At 41.8% G+C, this 20696-nt stretch overlaps 2 protein-coding genes across 8 annotated transcripts; one reads left to right on the top strand and one right to left on the bottom strand.

Moving 5' to 3' along the window:
- Positions 1–1893: 1893 nt before the first annotated feature.
- On the top strand, positions 1894–20517 carry DUSP28 (dual specificity phosphatase 28). Of its 5 annotated transcripts, none has more exons than XM_032119520.1 (4): positions 1894–2600; positions 3540–5044; positions 9656–9704; positions 19078–20517. In XM_032119520.1, the coding sequence occupies exons 1-2, from the start codon at positions 2253–2255 to the stop codon at positions 3672–3674; spliced, it is 483 nt and encodes a 160-aa protein (XP_031975411.1). In that variant the 5' UTR covers positions 1894–2252; the 3' UTR covers positions 3675–5044; positions 9656–9704; positions 19078–20517. The 5 variants fall into 5 exon arrangements, with proteins under 5 accessions (XP_031975411.1, XP_031975407.1, XP_031975408.1 ...); XM_032119516.1 differs by having other exon boundaries at positions 9580–9704; XM_032119517.1 differs by lacking the exon at positions 9656–9704.
- LOC116448700 (claudin-15-like) lies at positions 5170–18772 on the bottom strand. 3 transcript variants are annotated; one of them, XM_032119512.1, is made up of 6 exons: positions 18667–18772; positions 17981–18247; positions 9986–10150; positions 9762–9843; positions 7031–7141; positions 5170–5694 (listed from the first exon to the last, which is right to left on the bottom strand). In XM_032119512.1, exons 2-6 carry the CDS (start codon positions 18195–18197, stop codon positions 5595–5597), a joined length of 675 nt encoding a protein of 224 aa, XP_031975403.1. In that variant the 5' UTR covers positions 18198–18247; positions 18667–18772; the 3' UTR covers positions 5170–5594. The 3 variants fall into 3 exon arrangements, with proteins under 3 accessions (XP_031975403.1, XP_031975405.1, XP_031975404.1); XM_032119514.1 differs by having other exon boundaries at positions 17981–18176; positions 18667–18768; XM_032119513.1 differs by lacking the exons at positions 17981–18247; positions 18667–18772 and adding an exon at positions 14364–14842 and having other exon boundaries at positions 5171–5694.
- Positions 20518–20696: the final 179 nt, after the last annotated feature.

Here is a 20696-nt window from a genome sequence, read left to right as displayed (position 1 = left end):
GCCCCCAGCAAAATCTGGACTGAGGCATCAGACCTTTTCTAGTGAGGGGGTGAGGCTGTTACCCTGCAGTTCGACCATCTTCTTTACAGAGGCAGCAACTGGCTTCACTGCCAGGAGATGGCATTTGTGTTTAGCTTATAAATTACTCTATGTGTAGTGACAACTGCCCTGTTCCTAACTCCTCCTCTGCACAGAGACACGGTACAGGGCAGGCTGGTGGGAAGGGACAGCCTTTCTGGCATGAATGACCATCCTTAGGTCAACTGCAGGCAGCTTGCAAGTAAACAGCCATAGCCTCAGAGTGAGGGAGCTCAGGTGCAGCCCCAGTGGCATTTGCTGGTGCTAATGTGACAAGAATGCTGCCCGGAGATGGTGGCACCCGGGGAACACCTGGACCAGTGCCGGGGGTAAGCTGCAGGGACTGGTAAACCAGTAAATCACACCAGAGCAATCTGATGGGCTACTGCCGCCCATACAGATCAGTGGAGGGTTCATGGCATGGCAAGTGTGATGCCATGCAAAATAAAGATCATGGTTTTGGTACGAACTGGAGTGTGCCCATAAAGCACCCCCCAGGGACTCTCTGCAAGGGCCCAAGAAAGCCCACTGATGAGTGCAGGCAGAAAGAAGGATGAGCCTCTGCCAGTTTCTGGGCAGGAGGAAGAAGGTAGGGCAGCAACTGGCTCTTTTCCACAGTGTGGGGAATTGACGTGTGCCTGTCCCACAAGGAAATCCCTGGCGGTGATTGCAGAAAGGCTCCTTGCCTGACTGCCAGCCTCATGGCCTGGGAAAAAGGGGTGCGTGCCATGGAAATGTTAAATTGAGTAAGAGCCAGTGACAGGGAGGGTCCAAAATCCGTGGAAACAATGGCTGTGGAGGAATCCAGGACCCCTCCCCATGCTGCTGGGGTGGGCAGCATCAGGGCAGTGCTCTCCTGCTGAGGTTTCTCCTTTCCAGCCGCAGGGACCCAGCCAGAACCATGCCTCCTGGGACCAGCAGAGCCTTGCACGAGCCAGATGCCCTGAGCAAAGGAAGAAAGAGGGCAGATGAATAAGTCTACGTGTGGGAGCTGAGGCATGTGCTGGATAACAGGAGGGGACATCATGCTCTCGTGCACACGTGAGAGAGCTGTCTCCTTTGGCCCCAGAGCCAACATCTCACTGACAGGTTGCTATTGACACAAAACGATGGCAGGTGTGTGGCAGGTTGACTTCTCCTTCTTCCATGGTCGAATAAAAGCTCATTCTTGTATCTCACTTCTAATTCCTTAATAAGTGGCACTCCATTTCACACCAGCCTGTGCTCTGCTGCTGCGACAGTCCAGGTTCATTTTTGCGTCAGCAGCAAATACCAGTCAAATGCTCCTGTTTTGCCTGAAAGCAAAGGGTTGAAGCAGCGCAGCCTCCAGGAAGCAGCTGGCACCTGCGACCAGCCCTGGAACCCCATGCCCAGCACTGGCCAATGTGACCTTCACCTGGCTGGGCTTGGCCCATCTCCACGCGTCCTGTGCAGTTCAAACCCATGTCAGCACAGTCTGGTGTAAGATACTCTCTGCCCTGGCAGCACACCAGCAATTCTACTGAAGTCCAGAAAGATTAGCACTACGCTATCTGGCCAGCTTAGTAAATCATTTCCTGGGTACTGAAAAGGTGCTTTTGTTGTAGGCAAGGGGCACCAAGATGCTGTGGAGATCAATCACAGAATCACAGAATATGCTGAGTTGGAAGGGCTCACAAGGATCATGGAGTCCAACTCCTGGCCCTGCACAGGACATCCCCTGGAGTTACACCATGTGCCCAAGAGTACTGTCCAAACACTTTTTGAACTCTGTCAGGCTTGGTGCTGTGACCACTGCCCTGTTCCAGCGCCCAGCCACCCTCTGGGTGAAGAACCTTTTCCCAATATCCAGCCTAAAACTGCCTTGACACAACTTCAGTGTTGCATCACTGCACCAACAGCACCGCCTGCAGCAGCAGCATTCCTGTGCAGAACACAGCAGGTAAGCAGCTGCTGTGGGGTAGGGAAGTACAAATCCACTGGCTTTACAAGTGAGCAGTGTGCTCTGGAAGTGCTTTCAGCTTTCCAAATGCAGCTCTCGGGATGCAGCCGGCACTAGGACCTGCCTGGAGCCTCTACGCCCCAGCCTGCAGGGAGCAGATGAATCCAGCAGAGCACGGGTGGCACTGCCGTGCCGCCGCCGGGAGCCCCGCACCGCGAGCCCGGTGCGGCGGGGCCGGGGCCCTTGGCCGCCGATGCTCCAGCTCTGCCAGGTCACGGCCTCGCTGCTCCTGGGCACGGCCAGGGCAGCGTGCGACGAGGAGCTGCTGGCGCGCGAGGGGGTCACCTTCTGCGTGAACGTCACCAGGCAGCAGCCGTTCCCCCGCCTGCAGCGCGTCCGCGGCATTCGCGTGCCCGTGTTCGACGACCCGGCCGAGGACCTGTACCGCTACTTCGAGCCGTGCGGCGCCGCCATCGAGGAGGCCGTGCGCGGCGGGGGGAAGTGCCTGGTTTACTGCAAGAACGGCCGCAGCCGCTCCGCTGCCATTTGCACGGCTTATCTGATGAGACACTGCCAGCTCCCGCTCAAGGACGCGTTCGAGGTAATGTACCTACATCCACATTCATATTTACAGCTCTTCTGGAGAAGAAATGCAATGCTTGTTATGAGTAATGATGATTTACCGTAGAATTATTTCGGTGCTTTCACCTGCCCCTTGCCAGTTATATAGAGATTCAGCATTTGGATAAACAGTCCCCTGTAAGTTTTTTCATGCCCAGCTTGGTCAAATAAGTTTTCAGTGTGGGGTTTCTAGGATGAACATAAATACAAATGCAAAGAGGCTTTAAGCACAGGTAGCAAACACACAAAGCTGGTTGCTTAGTGAACATTTTCTCTTTTCTCCATCATTTGCATAGGCACGATTAGTGAAGACAGAGACATAAAGAAAGTGAGTGGGTGTAGGAATTGTTATGCAGGATTTGCTCCTATCACCACGTGACAGTTCCACGCTGTCACAGACAGACTCCGTTAGGCCTGCTGAATGCCTAGGGACCAGCTAGCTATAAGCTGTAACTATATTGCTATAAGCAATGACATGTCAGTTTTCCTAGGAAAAGTACAAATTACTCGTGCTCTATGGGCTTTCAGTCTTCACCCATTTGTCAGGTGTATCACTGAAGTCTTTAGATAACCAATTTGCTTAATTTAGACTGTGTGCAGATAGTGACCAAGTTTCACACTATCATCTTAAACATGTTAAACATGAGCAGTGTCACTATACTTGCTGAGAGACTTTCCCATTTCCGGCAAATCAACCAAGAGCTCTGTCTCATGTCTTGCCCATGAACCTGTTCTGTAATTGAGCCCACGTGCCTGTTCTTACTAAGCACAGAGTGAAGTCAGCTCACTAAAATAGCTGTTTGTTATTCTGTAGCCAAATCAAAACCAAAGTAAATCTTCTCAAAATTTAAAAATTCATTTGCATGACTCCCACAAATGCAGGATACCTTGCTTCTACCATGTCTCTCCTGTTCCCTAGGCTGTGAAAACTGCCAGACCCGTAGCAGAACCAAATGCAGGATTTTGGTCTCAGCTGCAGAGATATGAAGAAGATTTGCAGATACCAAAGCAGTCTGCTCTGCTGAGCAAAGGACTTAAAAATAGCAATGTGTGAAGATACTTTAAAGAAAGTGAAGTGACTTGCTACAGACTTTAAAAAAAAAGGAAAAAAAATCACTTCCTAAATCACCTGTACATAAAACACTTTACCCCCATAACCTAGTTGATGGTTCAATAAATTCATTCAGAGCATTTCTGTTGACAGTGCCTGGAAACAGAGCAGATAAGCAGGGAATAACAGCAGAAACAGAAAATGGTTGGAAGGGCTGTAAGCAAACCAGAGAAAGGCATGGAATCTTCAGCAGTTATTTTCCCCTGAATGGCACTGAATATGGTAACGATGTACTGAGCAAAGGAAGGAGTTACCACACAGGGATTCTACTCTTGTTTTTTAATTAAACTTCCCAGTGATGCCATCAGAAGACATGATGCCAGACCAAGGAAGTTCGGAATTTCTCTCTCACCTACCGGACCATAATTCATGTTAATGAGCTGACGCAACCTTTGGTGGGAAACTGACAGTGGTTGTTGCTTTGTCTCTGCTATTTTCCTTATGTTCAACTAGACCAAAGTACCTTCGAGAATTACCTAAAAATCCAGAGGACAGAATATGCAGATGATGGTAAGGAGTTCAGCTCCCACCATGCAGGCTAAGTGCCTCTTCAGCTTTTGAAATGATTCTCTAAAACAGCAGAGGAATTCTTTAAAAAACTGAAGATGACAGTGGAGGGAAGAAGATGACACTGGCAATCTAGAAGTAATAACCACTCCTTTTAGCTTTACTTACTAACAGTGCCCAGTTCATGCCCTAATGTGTTAGTTTACAAGTCAGCTGTTCCTGCATGCAAGCAACATGGCTAATCGTTTCTGCTGAGACTGCTTGCAGGTTGCCCTCTGAAATTATCTATCGGGCCATCAAGGAAACCACATGAAACTTCTAGGTCAGACTGCTAGATGTTTATCATTAGCCATTCAAACTAGATTTTTGTCAAACTGTATGAATACATTTGTAATTTTAAAGGGACAAGTTATGGAACCTGTGAACCTGCAGAGTGAAATTCCATTTCACTTTGCTGAAGGCAAGTAAAATTAGCTCACTGCCATCTGCCTAAGTGCTCGCACAAGGCAAACATATGCTCCCAGCAGTGGAGTAGTTTAAGAAAGAAATTCTAATGATGGAACAATGACAGAAAATAAAACTACTGGGGAATTACTTGAATTAGACAATTCAGATGCAGTAGAAGTTCCCAAATTTAAAGACTGCTCAAAGTTAAACTAGTATAATCATTTTCTTAGTTACCACATGGCATTTTGCACCAGATGCTTTCTCCACTCCCAGCTGTGTTTGGTTCATTCTGTATCATTTATCTTCTATATCTGCATTACAACCAACAAGGAATTTGTTGCACATGTGCAGATTTGAAGGTGAGTGGTTGCTAGAATATTTTTTTGTAGCTTTTATAAACCTTGACTATCAAAGATAAGAATTTCAGTATAACAGCAGATCCTTATTAGAGGATTCCATTCGTCAAAAAAATCTGTTTCAGTGAGTCTGTGGAACAAAGTTTATTTCTTGTCAAAACTAAAGCTGCTAAACAAAAGAAGGAAGCTAAATATTAATGAAAACACATTTCTAACTGTGAGGCATATGAACTTGCAGTCAGATACAGCTATCAGTTCCACATGGTTGAGTCAGCTGAAATAGAAACCATTGCTCTTGAGTGTCAGCGTATACTGTGCTCTGGTTAAATTTTACCAGGCTTCTCAGCACACAGAAAACCTTCATGCCACAGGATTTCACATCACAGCATCTTCTGTAGAAAGCTATTTACATCTGAAAACCATTCCTATTTACAGCAAAAACCATACCTCCTCCTTGTACTGCTCCAAAGTAAGGCATAGGATTTTAACTTGGAACCAGAACAAAGAAGCAGTTCGCAAGCCACTAACACTACAGGTGATGCAGAGTGTAAGCTCAGACATACTCCTTGTTGCTTATGACCGTCTCAGAGTTCCTGGGGTACATGCGTGGCTGAGAAGCTGCCTGGGCTGCTGAATATGCATATTTGTTGGGACTGTAAATTAAGAAAAAAAAGATATAAAATAGTAGGTATTAGACACATGCCCATGGTCTCAGATACTTAGAAGTTACTCAATTAGCTCTGTATCCAACCCACCAATAGCATGTTCTTCACAATGGTGCAGAAATTAGAGGCCTCCTGTTCTCATCATTCTGGTAGCTAAGGGGAAATAGATGGGGTCCCTGATGGGCTGCACAGCCCATTCCCTCATAACCAAAACCACACTCTGGATTCCTACCTCACATGTGCTCTTCCCTGAGGCATTTCAGTCAAGGCCCTAAAGCAGAAGAGAACCTAGCCCTCAACACTTTTGTCCAAGCTGCAGGTTTTAATACAGGAATCAAAATGATGAAGAAAGAAAACAGAAGTGTCTTCAGCCAACCCCTTCAACTGTCATTCATCACACTGAACATCTATTTCAACTATCAGTTTTACCTGATTTTCAGGACATTTCAGGACATTTGGTACTTCATATCAAAGTACGGCGAGCAAAATCTAAAGTCCAATGTGGCTGATGAAATATTACCATAAAACTGAAATGGTTTCAGATTGGGCAGTGGAGTATCAGAGGAACACTCACTCACTATATTTTGACATAACTTTCCTAAGATTAAATAGAGCAGCAGTGAATATGCTTCTTCCTTGCATATTATAATCCTCTCGAGCTTAGCTAGTACAACCTCCAAGCTATTTGAGTTCTGGTAGACATGGACTTCTGCTATTTCTGTCCTCTCCTTCAAAAAGAGACCTTCTGTATGTGTCAAAATTTAAGACTGAAGTAAAAATGCAGGGAAGGTTAAATATTGAGGCCAGAAATCCCAACTTTTGTGATTTGACCTGCGACAAGACATTTCCATAAAGAACAAGAAAAAAACCATATTTGTAGTGATCAGTTCCAGGTGCTTTGGGAAATGCCTTTACACTTTCTTGCAAATTGAACAGTGTTTGAATCTTTTACTCACAGTGTGTACTGCAGAGAAACTGGATCATAATACATTATGGGGTTTTATATACTTTTCTTTTGGCAACAGTTTGCTCTTTCACTGCACATATTCACCATGTAGAACTTAGAACCACCAGCAGTGCCCAGAATTACCAAATACAAGTTAGAGGTGACTGCCGATGGTGGTGCATCAAGTACCCTGGTCTGGGAGGTGCAAGTCTTTGGGACAGCATCCCCTGCCATCACCAGTCTGTGACATGCCATAGCACTGTTTGTAATTTACACCACATATTTATACCAGGGGGTGAGAGAGAGACAGAATAGTGCACAGATAGAAAGTGGCATGTCATTGACAGCTACTACTTCAACTGACAAATCCAAGATTACCTGTAATTCTCTTTTTCCTTCCCTTTGCATGAACAGGTCAGTAAGATCCCACCAAGTATATAAAGAACAGATCCAGCCCAGCCTAAGTACAGAGCTTCTCCTAGCTCATACCTGAAACATGAAAGATTTTATGGAAACAACTTATAACAGGATCACAAAGCCATGCAAACAAATTCTAATCTGCATAGAAATCAGCTAACTGAAAGGCACTTCAACAGTTAACAGAAAACAGACCCAGCTTTGGGTCTGCTCAGTAAAACTCTTCTTTTTATAGAGTTGCTTTGCCAAATTAGTGCCAGTACAGAGAGTACTAAGCAACATAAAGATAAGTAGCAATAAGTAATTGTGTGTATTTAACAAATTGTTGATAATAAATAATAACAACGTACCTCCTGTGCCACCCACAGCACTTATTTTGCCCTTTTATTGGCTGTCACTGAAATGATTTTGTGAAACTGAATGATTCAGATCTTACTGTCTGTATGCTGAGAAAAGGCTGACCATGGACATCAGTTTTCTGGGAAACACAATGCTAGGTCACTTACAAGTAGCTGGTTGTATAGGGCTAGTTTTAAAATTTAGGTATCCTAAAGGATATTCAGCACCCTCTGTGGCTGTATGGCTGAAAGGCATTTATGAATGTCCCAGGCTGAAAAAGAATAGTTCTCTGTTTTACTGTACAGAACTATACCTTTCAGGAAACCTCCTAGTCCAGTCCAAGAAATTCATTGATAATGAATTTCTCCCAAAGACTAGACACAACTGGGTCTGGAAAAGTCTGGCAGGAGTTTCACAAAAAGAGGAACACAAATTTTTATGATCAGAGAAAAACTATATCCACGATCCACCTGTACATCTGCGGTCTGAAATATAAGGGCAAAATATAAGGGCAAAATAAGTGTCATGGACTGCATTGAAGGTACACTGGAACCAGAGACTTGTGTTTTCTTTCCACTTGTAAACGCAAAATCATTATTTTAAAATGTCAAAGCTTCTGACTCTGGAACTCATTGCTAACAGGAGGGTTTCAGAGGTTTACACAGGTTCACAGCTCTCCGTGTTCTCATTGCACATGGGAGACACAAGGTCTCTGCTGGTTTAGGTACTTCTAAACATGGAAGCACAGAGTCATTATCAAAAAAACCCAGGAGCACAAGTTGCACATTGCCCAGTGCCTGCAATTATTTCTGCTCACCAGTCACCTACAGACAAGAATGATGCAGATGTCATACCAAAGGAAAGTATATAGGAGACATCTGCAGGAGAACTTCGTTTGCCTTCAAAGCTGTAGGAGAAACTCCTCTAAGAATTGGCAGAGGTTAACTTCACTAATTTGCTGAAGTCACACCAAAAAAATGCAGTCTGAAAAACTAGATTTGCCAGTCTCTTAAGAATGAAGATCAATACTGGCATGCAATTGAATTTAAACTCATCTCACAGACTCCATGTCCAGCTTTACCAATGATCAAACTTAATTCATCAAGAACTTCTCAGTGAATCAATAGCTTAAACATGAAGTTTAGATACTAAAAAAAAATATTTCTTCAGCTACTGAATGCAAACCATCTGGTAACTGATTAACAGGCATTGATGTTGAAGCCCCAAAGCTATAGCAGGTAACTATAAAACACACCAACTATCCGACTAACCGAAATTCCTTATCAACAGTTGTTTCAGTTCTCTGATGTATTTATTACCCTTCATGTAGTTCTCTCAAGGGGATATAAAACAACAAAAAGTAACTGCACAAATACAATTTCTTTGTAAGTACTTCATTGAAAACACAGGGAAAACTGACAAACAATGAAAGCAATTGCTTAAAGTACTTTGATTTACCACAAAGCACTTCACCTCTGACTTCCCTGAACTGATTCCGAGGCAGGAACTTACAAAACACTTCAAATATGATCCTAGCAACTAACAATTTATAGTTTACTGATCTATGAATTATATACTTGGTAGAAGTATGTTATAGATGTCTCATATTCCACAGACAATATATTTCCCTCTCCTTTTCCCCCTCTCTGAAGGAGAGGCCCAGTCACCTCTACCCTTGTTCCTCATTGCTAAGCAGGGCACCTAGATAAGGTGCCATAAGCTGCCATTTGGTTTTGACAACTGTTAGTTTTATATCAGACAAAGAGTAAGGGCTTTTATACCTCAAAACCTGTTTGCATGCAACTGCACTAGCTGAAAATCCCAAAAATTTTGCCTCATTTTAATTCATAGGGCAAAAAAATGTTGAGCTGTTAATATATAGACATATATAAGACAGGCAGCAAATTTCTCTGCAGATCACTAGTACAAAGCTCGAGCTGCTTTGCATGTGACTTTCCCTTGCATGTACATCTGAGGCACTTTATTCTAGCCAGAACTTGTCTTTTGTACCTCTTTTGGTTTAAATGCCAAAGCAGATTAGGAATTTTGCCTTTTCTTCTTAATAACACTGAGATATGCACTTAATTGAGTCTCTCAAGAATATACAAACACAGTACAAAACCCCTCAGATGCGGGGTTGATATTCCTCACATATTCATTAACTCTTCCAGGAAAGAACTCTCTTCCCTCCCCAACGGCACCTCTGAGGTGAAAAGATTCCCTGAGTACAACTTTTTCCTCCTGTAGGACTGGATTATGGGATCCATCCAGGTTCTGAAACTCTGGAGCAGCTGAGGTTAGTGCAGCTGTCTAACACATGATGGAGTTTGGTATGACAAATACATTAACTTACTTGGTTCCAGCGTACAGTTGGTTAAAAAACTGAGCAGTAACCATTGCAGCATACCAAGAAACAGCCACCATGGAGCAGAGACCTACCAGAAAAAGTTAAAAAGCACACATGAGTGATTCAAAGGCTGTAACAGCTTTAAACCAAGAACAAGTTCATTTCATTTAGTCTGGCTGTGAAAGCAATACAAAGTATCAATAGTGCTCTCATTTCAGCCTCGATATTACCTCCTAAAATAAAAAGAAATCCGCCTGTGACGGCAAACTTCATTTTTCCATCTTCATCACTCAACCCAATGTTTGTGCACTTCAAACCAAGCAGTGAGAGTACTGTAGCCAAGAATCCCAGAAGGATGGAAGTAATCATCAGGGCACGGCATGCCTGAATGTGAGCTAAGACATAAAAGAGAAAACAAATCAGGATCTATACAGAAATTACATTAACGTTGTGCTGAAAAAAATAAAAGTGATTCGAGGGAGTGACAAAATTAACAGGTGCAGTAACGAGTGAATCTTGTCCAACTTTGTCATATGGTTCAGAGAAGCCTCCAAACCCAGGTGTGTTTAGCCTCAAGTCAAACAGATTTGAGAGCTGAACTATGCCTACACTTTTTAAGTTTGGTAAATCCTCTTGTGTCTTTAGTAAATCCTGAAAAACTACAGCAAGCCCCTCATCCCTTACATTCCTGTGAAAATGTGTAGTGGTATACATGGTCATTTGCAGGAACAGAAGAAAGTTTCCTACTCACAAGCCCTTCTGAATTCCTGACACCTGTACAGCTGAGTGCACAGGATACATCTGAAATCCAGGTGCTAGCCAAGGTGTGCAAGCCTCCGGCGCTACTGAGAACTGGAAAAAGGTGCCAGCTTCGCTGCTTCCAGGGAGAGATAGGAAAGAATTGTGCTCAAGTTAGCAGTGCACTTCAAACTTGGCGGAACAAACAGGAGGTCTGAGAGCTGCAGCACTCCTCCCTAAGACATTCTCCTGTGGAGAGGTTGCAGCTGGTTGTGGGCATGTTAGGGAATCTGGTATACTGGCAGTTCTGCATCCTTTAAGCTCCTGGTCTTCACATCTAGGTACAGATTGCACAAAATCCAGGACTAGATTAATAGTCAGCCTAAGAAAGAAGGTCAGACAGGGCCTTCGGGCTTCTTTAAAATGGCACCCTGCATTTGGCAGGTTCCAGGTCAAATGGCATTTCGGCACCTTTGTTGTGAGATAAACATGCCAAGCATCACAATCTGGCAGGGTCACAACTGCTCACTTTGTTGACTTGATTACCTTTAAGTTCTCTTCCAACCTAAATTATTCTATGACTATAATTTTAATCATACATTGGAAGGGTCAGACCTGACTCCAACTGGACACTGACATCACTGATGCCAGCATTCAGCCTCTTGCTCCCTGACCACCTCCATGTCCTCCACGGTAACCTGCTATCAGGTCTGTAGCGGAGTGAGCCGTAACTCTCCAGACAACAAAAATCAGACAGAGAAACAGAAGACAAAGTGATACACTCAGACTCAGCAGGCTGTATTGCCTAGTGTGGCTTAAGAGTACTGGTCCTACAAGCTTTAGAGTTACCAAAGACAGCAATAAGCAGTCATGAGATAAACTTACAGAATTAAAGGCTAAAGTAATTTGAGGAATTAATCCTTTGTTAAACACTAATTTTAAATTTTTCATGGAAAAAAATGAGAACAGTAGTAAAAGTGGAAAGACCCCTCAAAATACCACTAACAGTTCAAGGTTTTTGCCTGCAGAAGATACTGTTAAGGTAAGTACTCAACAACACTGCTTTCAGGTTTGGGATTTTACACCATGCTAGCAGCAATCACCCAGTGGGGTCCAAGAACTCACATTTCAGTCTTTGGGACTCCTGCAGTGTTAGATGGAACTCCCCCTATCTTTCCAGGACACAGGCTGGATCCTCAGGCTAACTTCTTGCAATCCGGTGGGAAAGGGTTGTCATACAACTGTACCACAATGCAATAGCCTCAACAGCCTTAACTGAGAACCTTAGTTCACAATTCAGAAAACTCAATTTTTTATTTTAAACTTAGCTTGTTTAACAAGATGCAAAGTCAGTCCATTTTATTAGTCAACACTAATTGAAGAAATTTTCCCCAAATCCTGTCATTGGAAGAAACACCTATGGAACCTTAAAAAGAAGAAAGGGAAAAAAAAAAGGGCAGTTTACAAAGCTTTGGCAACTAGTTTTATCAAATGTTTGACTTAGTTGTGACTAGATAGACAGTGCTAGCTATATGGAGTAGCCAGTCATGGTTTCAATCTTGTGCATTTAAAAAGCTACTCACAAAATAGTTGTCATTTAGACTAATGGTTTAGTGAACTCAAAAGTGTTAAATTGGTTTAAAAGAATCAAGTCTGATATTTCCCATATATTAAGCAAAACCCAGAAGTATTCCACATAGGTCAGTTGCCAATAAGGAAACCTCCACAGAAAATCTTCATTGTCCTTCTGATGAGAGGTAACAAAGACACTTTTGTTTTTTCTTTTACCCCTCCCTCCAATCCCTGGCATCCTCGCAGCAGTTTCAGCTAAGTTTCTGAACAGGAATTTGAAACACGCCTAAACTGACCATGATAATTTTTAGTCTGCTTTGTTCATATCTGCAAGCACAATGAATGTTTCTCAGAGGTCCCACTATCTGCTGAGCCCTTGTTGTTACCAAACCCATTTTCTTCCTCTTTCCTGCTTTGCCCAGCTGTCCTTTCAACTGTTACTACCATCCAGTGTCTTCTGATGTTTCTTTTTCAGTTTTCCTTTCTAAAAATATTTTATCTGCAGTTTTACAAGCTGTTTTTCCCTTCCCTTTCCCTTACCTTTACCCCTCAACTATACTGCCATCTTCTCAACTGCAGGACTGATCTCTTCAACAGATCAAACCTCTAATCTTCACAAATTCACTTCAGAGCCTGGCCCAGTCATTTACTTTCTGGCCCCACTTTTTTCCTCCCTGCTGCCTCCATGTTATTTGTAGTTCTCAGGAGTCCTGCTGTTGCTTGCCTTCTGTTCTGTTTGCTTTAACACATCTACTCATGACGGTCTTTTCTGAGCCCTACCAGGTTCTTTAAAACCCACTTTTTTCTTGGCAGCCCCCAGATGCTGCTCTCTTGAGGGCCCATCGCCCAAATCTGCACACACTCTCAGAGGCAACACCCTATGCAAACACATCAATGCCAAGATGCTGCCTGGAGTCAGAGGCAATAAGCTATGAACTAGCCCTTGAAGTGGTTTTTACAAGAACCAAATAAAATCACAGAATCATTAAGGCTGGTAAAGATGTCTAAGATCAAGTCCAACTACTAACCCAGCACCACTGGTGCACACTGACATAAGCGCTCTGCAGAGGATAATGTCCAATGGAATGATCCTGCTGTTACTGAGTCTAAAATGTTTAAATAAGGTTATGTTCCTCTTCATCCACATACACACATTCTAAAAGCAATTGTTAGAGAAGGCAGGAAGATGAAAAGAGCAGATCATTCCTTAAATACTAGACACAGTTTCAGACAATTGCTATGCTACTGTTAGAGCTGGTCAACAACATGGCTTTACTTCAGACTGAGGGAGAAAGGGATTCCCCATTCCCACTAATCCTATATTACACATTCTTCAGATTAGGAGTATCCTCCTACTGATTTAGTTTAGCCACCTTCTAGGGCAGATTCAGCTAGAAGGCATTTTTATTCTGGATAACTATCTACCTATTATTCATAGGTAGATATTCATATATATATTATATATATATTATTATACATATACCTATGTATATATATATACCTATGTATATATATACCTATGTATATATTATTATATATACCTAATTATTCAAGATTAATAAAAAATAGCTTTATTATCTATATGCTTACTATCCACAGAATATTGCCTTACTTGGACATCTGAGGACAGCCACAATTATGATGAAAACTGATACAGAGGAAAGGGGCCAGCAGATCTAAATTTCTTGATATTTAAAACCACATCCAAAAAGATGTTAGTTAGCAAGCCTTGACAGTAGTTAGCATTAGTTAACAAGCCTAATCATATATTAACTTATAGCATACACTCCTTCTATAACTTATAATATAATATGTTATAATATGCATAACATATTCTCATGTATTTCTTGGATTATCTACAATTTTCAATCTCAACTCACAAAAACCACTACCACTTCTCAGCTAAAAACAGTATTTCCTGTAACATGAAAGAACTTCAGCTACAGTACATTAGCTATGAAGTATTGCAAAAGAAGGCTTATACAATAATTCCAAATAAATAAATAGTTAAAAAGTGTCTCTTACTGAGATGTCCCACAAGATTCTAGAGAAGAGAGTATAACCCACTTTAAATGCCTGTTAAACGCTTGATCAACTGACTTCATTTGCCTTATTTTATAGCCTTTCCTAACATGCTTGACACATTCTGCTGCTTGAGAGATTTTTATTACTTCAGCCCACAAAGTCCTTCTTGGCCAGTTATTTTCCAGTATTACCAGATTATCAAAACAAAAGCCTTACTACTTTTTGGCAACAAATTTTTAGGCAATATAAACAAGGCTGTACAAAGTCACCTACCAGGCAGTGCAAGCATAGAGTCAAATTCCCTGCAGTTGGATACTCCAGTGCTGTCTTCTGCACAGCTCTTCCACAGGTTTTCAAACAACGTAGATGTTGTGATGACAGAACCATGTATACTGGAGACTTTCCAGTAATTATTTGGCAAAGTAGCTCCAATAACTGCCAACCCACCCAAGCACAAAAGAAAACCAACAATTTCCAACGGAGCAGTCATGCTTGTGAGTAGTAACAGTTAAATATCCTTATAATTAGATTACAATCAAGTGAAGCCTTTCAGAAGCCACCTTGCTGTTTTATCTCTGGGTTTCACTCCAAAATGAGTCTACCTTTGCTCTTTGCTCTTTCCCCATAGATAAGGCTTACTGGGCATGACAATAAGAAATGGGAGCAGTTCATGATAAAGATATTAGCGTGTAAAAAAAGTAACAATATTAATTATTTTTCCAATAGGAAGTGAAAAATGAGCCTATTCTTTTTCTCAGCCTAGAAAGTCCAGTCAGTATTTCTACAAAATACCTTGCAAGTGTGATAATATAGGCAAATATTTTATTTCTGTCTCTTCTCTGGAGTCAACTAGATTTTACACTAGATTAAAATGGCTTGTAATTTTATTATTGATGTCAAATCAAAAAGCTTTAGTGTATTATTTTCTTGGGGATTCAAACATAAAACAGCTTGAGAACAGGAGCTTTATTCTGCTGCTAGAAAATTTAGCACAGTTTTTGGAGTTACAGTCATAAGTAATCCACAATAACTGTACTGCCAGCTTCTTTCAGGAAGGTTAGGTTTATGGGTGAATAGTTTCCATTAATATTTTACTGTCTATTGATCTATAGCTGAACACATTCAGTATTAAAAATAGTCCCACTTACACTGTACAATTGTACCATGTATTACAATTGTAATAATGTATGTGTCATGGAAATGAAATGTAAGGAAATGAAAGAGCTAGTGTGACAGATCTATCTCCAAAGGATTAAAATGATGAAGAAAAACAGCTATAAGAAAAATAATATATATCAGCAAATTGCACCTGTTTGTTAGAATACCTGAGGGTTTAAAAAAAGCTATTCTGGGCAAAGAATATGTTAAACTCAGTTTAGTTGCTTCTGTTCCTGACTAGACAGGATCATACGACTCAATTCACATCACCCACTTACGTTAATACTTTAAAGTATGCATGTGTCCAAACGGGGTTAACCATCTCTTGCAGTGATAACCTGCTCTTATCTCCAGGAAATGAAGTCAGAGTTTCTTCATAAAATAATTCTGTTATGATGCAACATGGTAACAGAGTCACAGCATTTATGTCAACACTTACCAGAAGGATTAGCCTTTGAGAGAGCCACAACTTATCCCTAAAAGGTATGTGTTGGTTTCCATCAGAACTCACTGGTCACTTTGAACTGATGCTCTAGATTGGTAGGTGCAGCTGCTAAAGGGTATTACAGTGCCACTATGACATTTTTGCTCCCTTGGCAGTCAAGAGGATCATTGCCATTGATTTAAACAAGACTAGATTTGGCAGTGTGATCCTGTGCAGCTCTGAACTTGCAATCTTTTAAGGAAACCAGATAGTGTGGGGTAAGAATTGATCTCAGATGACTGTTACAGAATTCCCTCCTTCTGCTAAGTCCCTGCAATTTGAAAAATGATGGCATAGTAAAATGAACACACTGTACCAGTACCCTGGAGTATCTGCATCCCATTAAAAGCCCTTCAAAGAGTTTCCAGCTAATTTACCCATACTCTGGTGCTATGCTGGTGATTTTAGTAATCACTTCTGCTGACAGCACTTTCAAAGCTGAGATAGTCAGAACCTTGAATCAAGTGTTCCCAGCTGTTATACTGCTGCCAAGGATAGAAATAAAAAATTAAGAGTACAATTTTTTAATAAATCTCTTTCTAGTTAAGAAATGCATTTCAATGGGCAGTCATAAAGCACACATAGAAACAGAAAAGACTAAACTGCAGACCTGAAAAGCCTGAGTTTTCCTATACAGTACCAGGCATTTTAGTAATTCCCTTCAGGAAATCACTCTTCAATGCGTTAAAGAACACAAGGCTATTCTTCACTGAATTTTGTAAACTGTGGCTTGTTGAGCAATGGGCATAACAGCCAGTGCTGCTCTGCAAGAGGCTCTGCACCAGCAGGGCTTAAGAGCTGGTGTTGACAGCTTCACATCAGCACCTTCCACAGCTTGGGACTTTTCCTTTGGGCTTGCTCTAACCCGGTCAGTTGAACTGAACACTGTCATTTTTGGCCCCATCTCATCACTCTAATTTCCAGAAACTCAGGCATCCTGGTCTCTATGCAGAGGAGGCCCTGGAGAGGAGCTGAACAAGCACCAGGACGACGTGAAAAGCTGACATTGCCTCTGATGCTATGAGCAGTGTTTTTAAAATCCTCAGAAGCATATGATTACCCTCCTTCTGAGGCTACAAACTCTGGCCTCATTATGGGATGCTGATACTTATTCTTAAACTGGCATCATCATTATGAAGGCAGATGAGGCCACCAAAGCGAGGGCCCTGTGGAAGAACCATGAACATGCTGAATCTTGAGAGTTAAACTCTCACCTTTTAGAGATCTGCCTTACACATAGGCAGCTCTGACTCCAGGGGAGTCCACATCTGTGTCAAGAAAAACAAGGTTCATAGTCTGTGAGACATGGTAATTTTACAGTTTGAGCACTGCACGTTCAGAATACGTTTGCTGGAAGAGTCCAGACACATAGCAATGACAGTAATCAGGGACCTATAAAGCACAGAAGATTTGAAGAAATGGTTCTATTAACATCACTCATAAAGTGACTGCACAAAACTGAAAGTTGTAAAAGAATAAATGCAAAGTTCTGTTTAAGACAAAAAACTTAACAAAATACCATTTTCAAAGGCTACAGTGTTATTGTTTCTACACTCAGTTTGCTGAGGAACGAATGTCAGTCCTTCCCAGTCCTTTACCATAAAGATAGTATTTACAGAAATATATTTTTAAAATCCAGAATGATTCAAACAAATACTTTCCAGCCCCTACAGAGACATTTCTTCTCTTTCTAGCTGCAGATAAACTACCCTGCTAACATGGTCTACCCTAGAAAACAAAGAAGCATCAATTGCACAGATGTATTTTAGTCTAAGCTTGCCACCTCTGAGAAATTCCAGAAAAAATACCCAGTTACACAGGTTTAGCACAAAGTACCAAACCAGTTCTGGAATACCTAATAATTCTTGTCTCACACCAAAGCACAAACACCAGTGCTCATGGAACTATGATCTGCTTGTATTTAAGAATTAGGCTGAGTGAAATGCTATTTCTTCCAAGACTATTTTTTTAAAAAATCTTAGGTTTACTGTGTATCACCCATACCTCTATGCTAACACACCAGAGAGGGCAGCAAAGCCACAGCAGTCAGTGACTGAGCTGAACTGCAGGGTGAGACACGGGTTTCATGGTAGCCCTTTAACCTGTCTGCAACCACTACAGGATTTGTCCATACTAGATCTTCTGGGACAACTGCATTATGTGGCCCCGAACCTGCTAACATGCTGTCCAGAAAGAAAGAATAAAACCACATCCCTGGATTTTATAAACATATGCCATGACCACTTACGGTCTGAACTCAGCATGTAGAGAAATTTCTTGCACTGTACTGATCCAACAGTTGCTGCACAGTCCATCCAAAGACCTTCAGAAACCCAGTCTGCAGTAACCAGCTCTGTCGTGGTGCCCAAAACTTTCCATCTGTTGGACACTGTAGTAACAAGTAATGTGGTGAATCCTGCTAAAGCCAGCAGCAATGCACAAATCTGTAGAGAGGATGATGCCATTGTGACAGTTTTCTTCAAAGAAGTTTCCCAAAGTTTCTGATATTAGAAACCTGTTGAAACAGTTCATACACACACAGTATATGGAGTTACCTTTACTCAAGCCTGACCTTTGCAAAAACATCAAAAAGATGCCTACCTACAAAATAATGTATCACACAAGGGAACTGTAAGGTGGAATTTAAATCCCATTAAGTAACTGGAATAATTGAATATTCTATACATTATTTTCTTAGGATAACTTTTATTACTGTACACGTTTACCACAAAAAAAATGCAAACAGCAAAACCACAGGACACAACTGAGGAAGTCCCTAATTTTAATTTGCAATGTTTCATCCATTCGTTACTTGTTTGCTAACTCAAAATGTGTTTAAAAATTAAAACTATCAAATGCTTTAGTAAATTATCCATCTTCCAATTACAGTATCTACCAATTCAAATTTAAAGCAAGATAAATTGTGATACTCACGTTTATGGTATGTTTTTAACCTGTTTCATCTACCTTCCTGCAAGATACTAGTGTCAGCACTTTGTGAGGACCAGTTTGATCACCCAAAGTGGAAGTTTTGTACTCTTTAGGACCTTTGTCCCATTCTAAAAATCAAGGACCCAGGGCCAAAGCTCTGTCCAAGTGTTGCACAAACATCTGGCATGGCTTTTTGCTACAGCAAAGGGTCAGGGAAAGGGAAAATTACAAGAAAATTATGTAATTTAGTACCAAAGATACTCAGATTAACCTGGCACCCACTTGCGTATAATTTGCTTCATCAGGGCCACAGAGCTGCCCAAGCACCATCAGATTACAAAGCGCTGCAGAAAAATATAGCTACAACTTCCCCAATGGCTGTTTTACCCGAAATTTTTTATGTATTTGTTTTAGGATGCATCCTAAAGAAGAAATACGCAGCTAGACACCTGTCCAGTGGATGACATTAACAAACCAAACTGCTTTTGACTGCAACCATGCCCTGAGGAAGGACAGGCCTCCCAGGCTCACAGCCAAAGGGGATCTGGCAGCCTGGGACAGCTCTGCAGCCACTTTGTTGCTGCAGTTCCTCCTCTCTTTGCCTGCCTGTCTCAAGGACCCACCCTCACTCACCCCTTCCTAGCCCTGCTGCTACCACACAAACCCCATAGGACTGTTTAGATAATGCTTTATTCCAACACCACATCCATCGCCTTCCAGCCCATGACATGGACACCCTACCCTACAGGACCTGATTGTACCAGCTGTCATACACTGTCATGTTTATAGGTTGAAGTGATGGCACAAATGATAGCAAATATGCATTGTAGCTGTCCAAAGGAGAATGACAGTAAACCAAATCCAAATAAATACACAAAGTCCAGAGCATCATATGCAACTAAGAGCTGTAATGTGATAAAAACAATCCCTGGGAGAGCAAAAGGGGTCACTGTAACATTAAAAACAGCACATGTATGTATGTGGTTTGAACACAAAGCAGGAAGGATTAGCAAAGAAAAATGTTTAAGTCACTTAAATAAATAAATTACTCCTGATAAGGTAGTGGTAGAAGTGTCTAAAATGGAAACTTAAAAACTTCTTTTACTTCTTTTTCATTTCATTACATAGAAAAACAGAGAAAGAACACTGATTACAACACTAGTTTAATTTACATATGTGTATATACATTTCTAACATCAGCAATATATGTCTTTGAACCTACTAATCACTTCTTGGTTCAGGTAAATTCCGAGGCTGAACCATGCCCACCAGCGCAATCAGAAAGAGATAAAATGCAAATCTAAATACGGTACTAAACCACTTAGAGCAGTTTCCCACCACCACTCACAGAGGTTTTCCGTGGTCAGAGTCTGACCTTGGATTGAGAAGGCAAACTCATTTCACTACTAGTTAAGGAAAAAAAAAAAAATAGTAACAATGTTAATTCATTTCCTACCACTTCCAAAGAACATGACTTTGTAACTTTGCTCCTGAAGTTGTCATAACATCTTAATAATCTAATCAGGCTTATAGCCATTTGAAATTACAATATGCAGATCACTCTCATCTTGCCATTAACTTTGCCTTCACACAACAAACTACAAAATAACTTGGGCTGGCAGGGGCCACAGGGATGCCAACCTCCCACTAAAGCACAGTTTCAGTGTTGGGTGAGGTCACCCAAGCCTTATCCAGTCACAACAGAGTCGTCTCCACGGCTGGAATTCGCACAACACTCTTGCGGAGCATGTTCCTCCCACCGGTGCAGAACTTTTCCTGCTGCAATATGTGCCTGCTGCCCCTCGTCCTCCCCGTGCACCCTTGAGATAAACCACTGTTTATTCTGCTGCTTGATTTTGGCTGCTCTGTACTCTGTCTCCAGCAGCCCAGGCATGACTGGCATGCAAGTGGCTTCACTGCCCCATGAGTATCTCCACGACAACAGAGGTAACCAGGAAGGTGCACGCAACTTCTTCAAACTTACAAGGTACTTTCAGAGCAAACGCCTGTTTTCTTTTCCCATTTAATTTCAG

Source organism: Corvus moneduloides, chromosome 10 (genome assembly GCF_009650955.1).
Source record: "Corvus moneduloides isolate bCorMon1 chromosome 10, bCorMon1.pri, whole genome shotgun sequence".
NCBI lineage: Eukaryota > Metazoa > Chordata > Aves > Passeriformes > Corvidae > Corvus > Corvus moneduloides.
Note: the sequence above shows the minus strand (reverse complement) of the source record. Positions and strands in the feature narration are given on the sequence as shown.

Coding starts and splice junctions, on each gene's coding strand:
- DUSP28 (XM_032119517.1), top strand. CDS start 2,253: ATGCTCCAGCTCTGCCAGGTCACGGCCTCGCTGCTCCTGGGCACGGCC. Junction 2,601..3,539: donor CGCTCAAGGACGCGTTCGAG/GTAATGTACCTA, acceptor CCTGTTCCCTAG/GCTGTGAAAACTGCCAGACC.
- LOC116448700 (XM_032119512.1), bottom strand. CDS start 18,197: ATGGCATCATCCTCTCTACAGATTTGTGCATTGCTGCTGGCTTTAGCA. Junction 10,151..17,980: donor CTACATGCTGAGTTCAGACC/GTAAGTGGTCAT, acceptor TTTATGTCTTAG/CTCACATTCAGGCATGCCGT. Junction 5,695..7,030: donor AAGGAAAAAGAGAATTACAG/GTAATCTTGGAT, acceptor CTTAATTTACAG/TCCCAACAAATATGCATATT.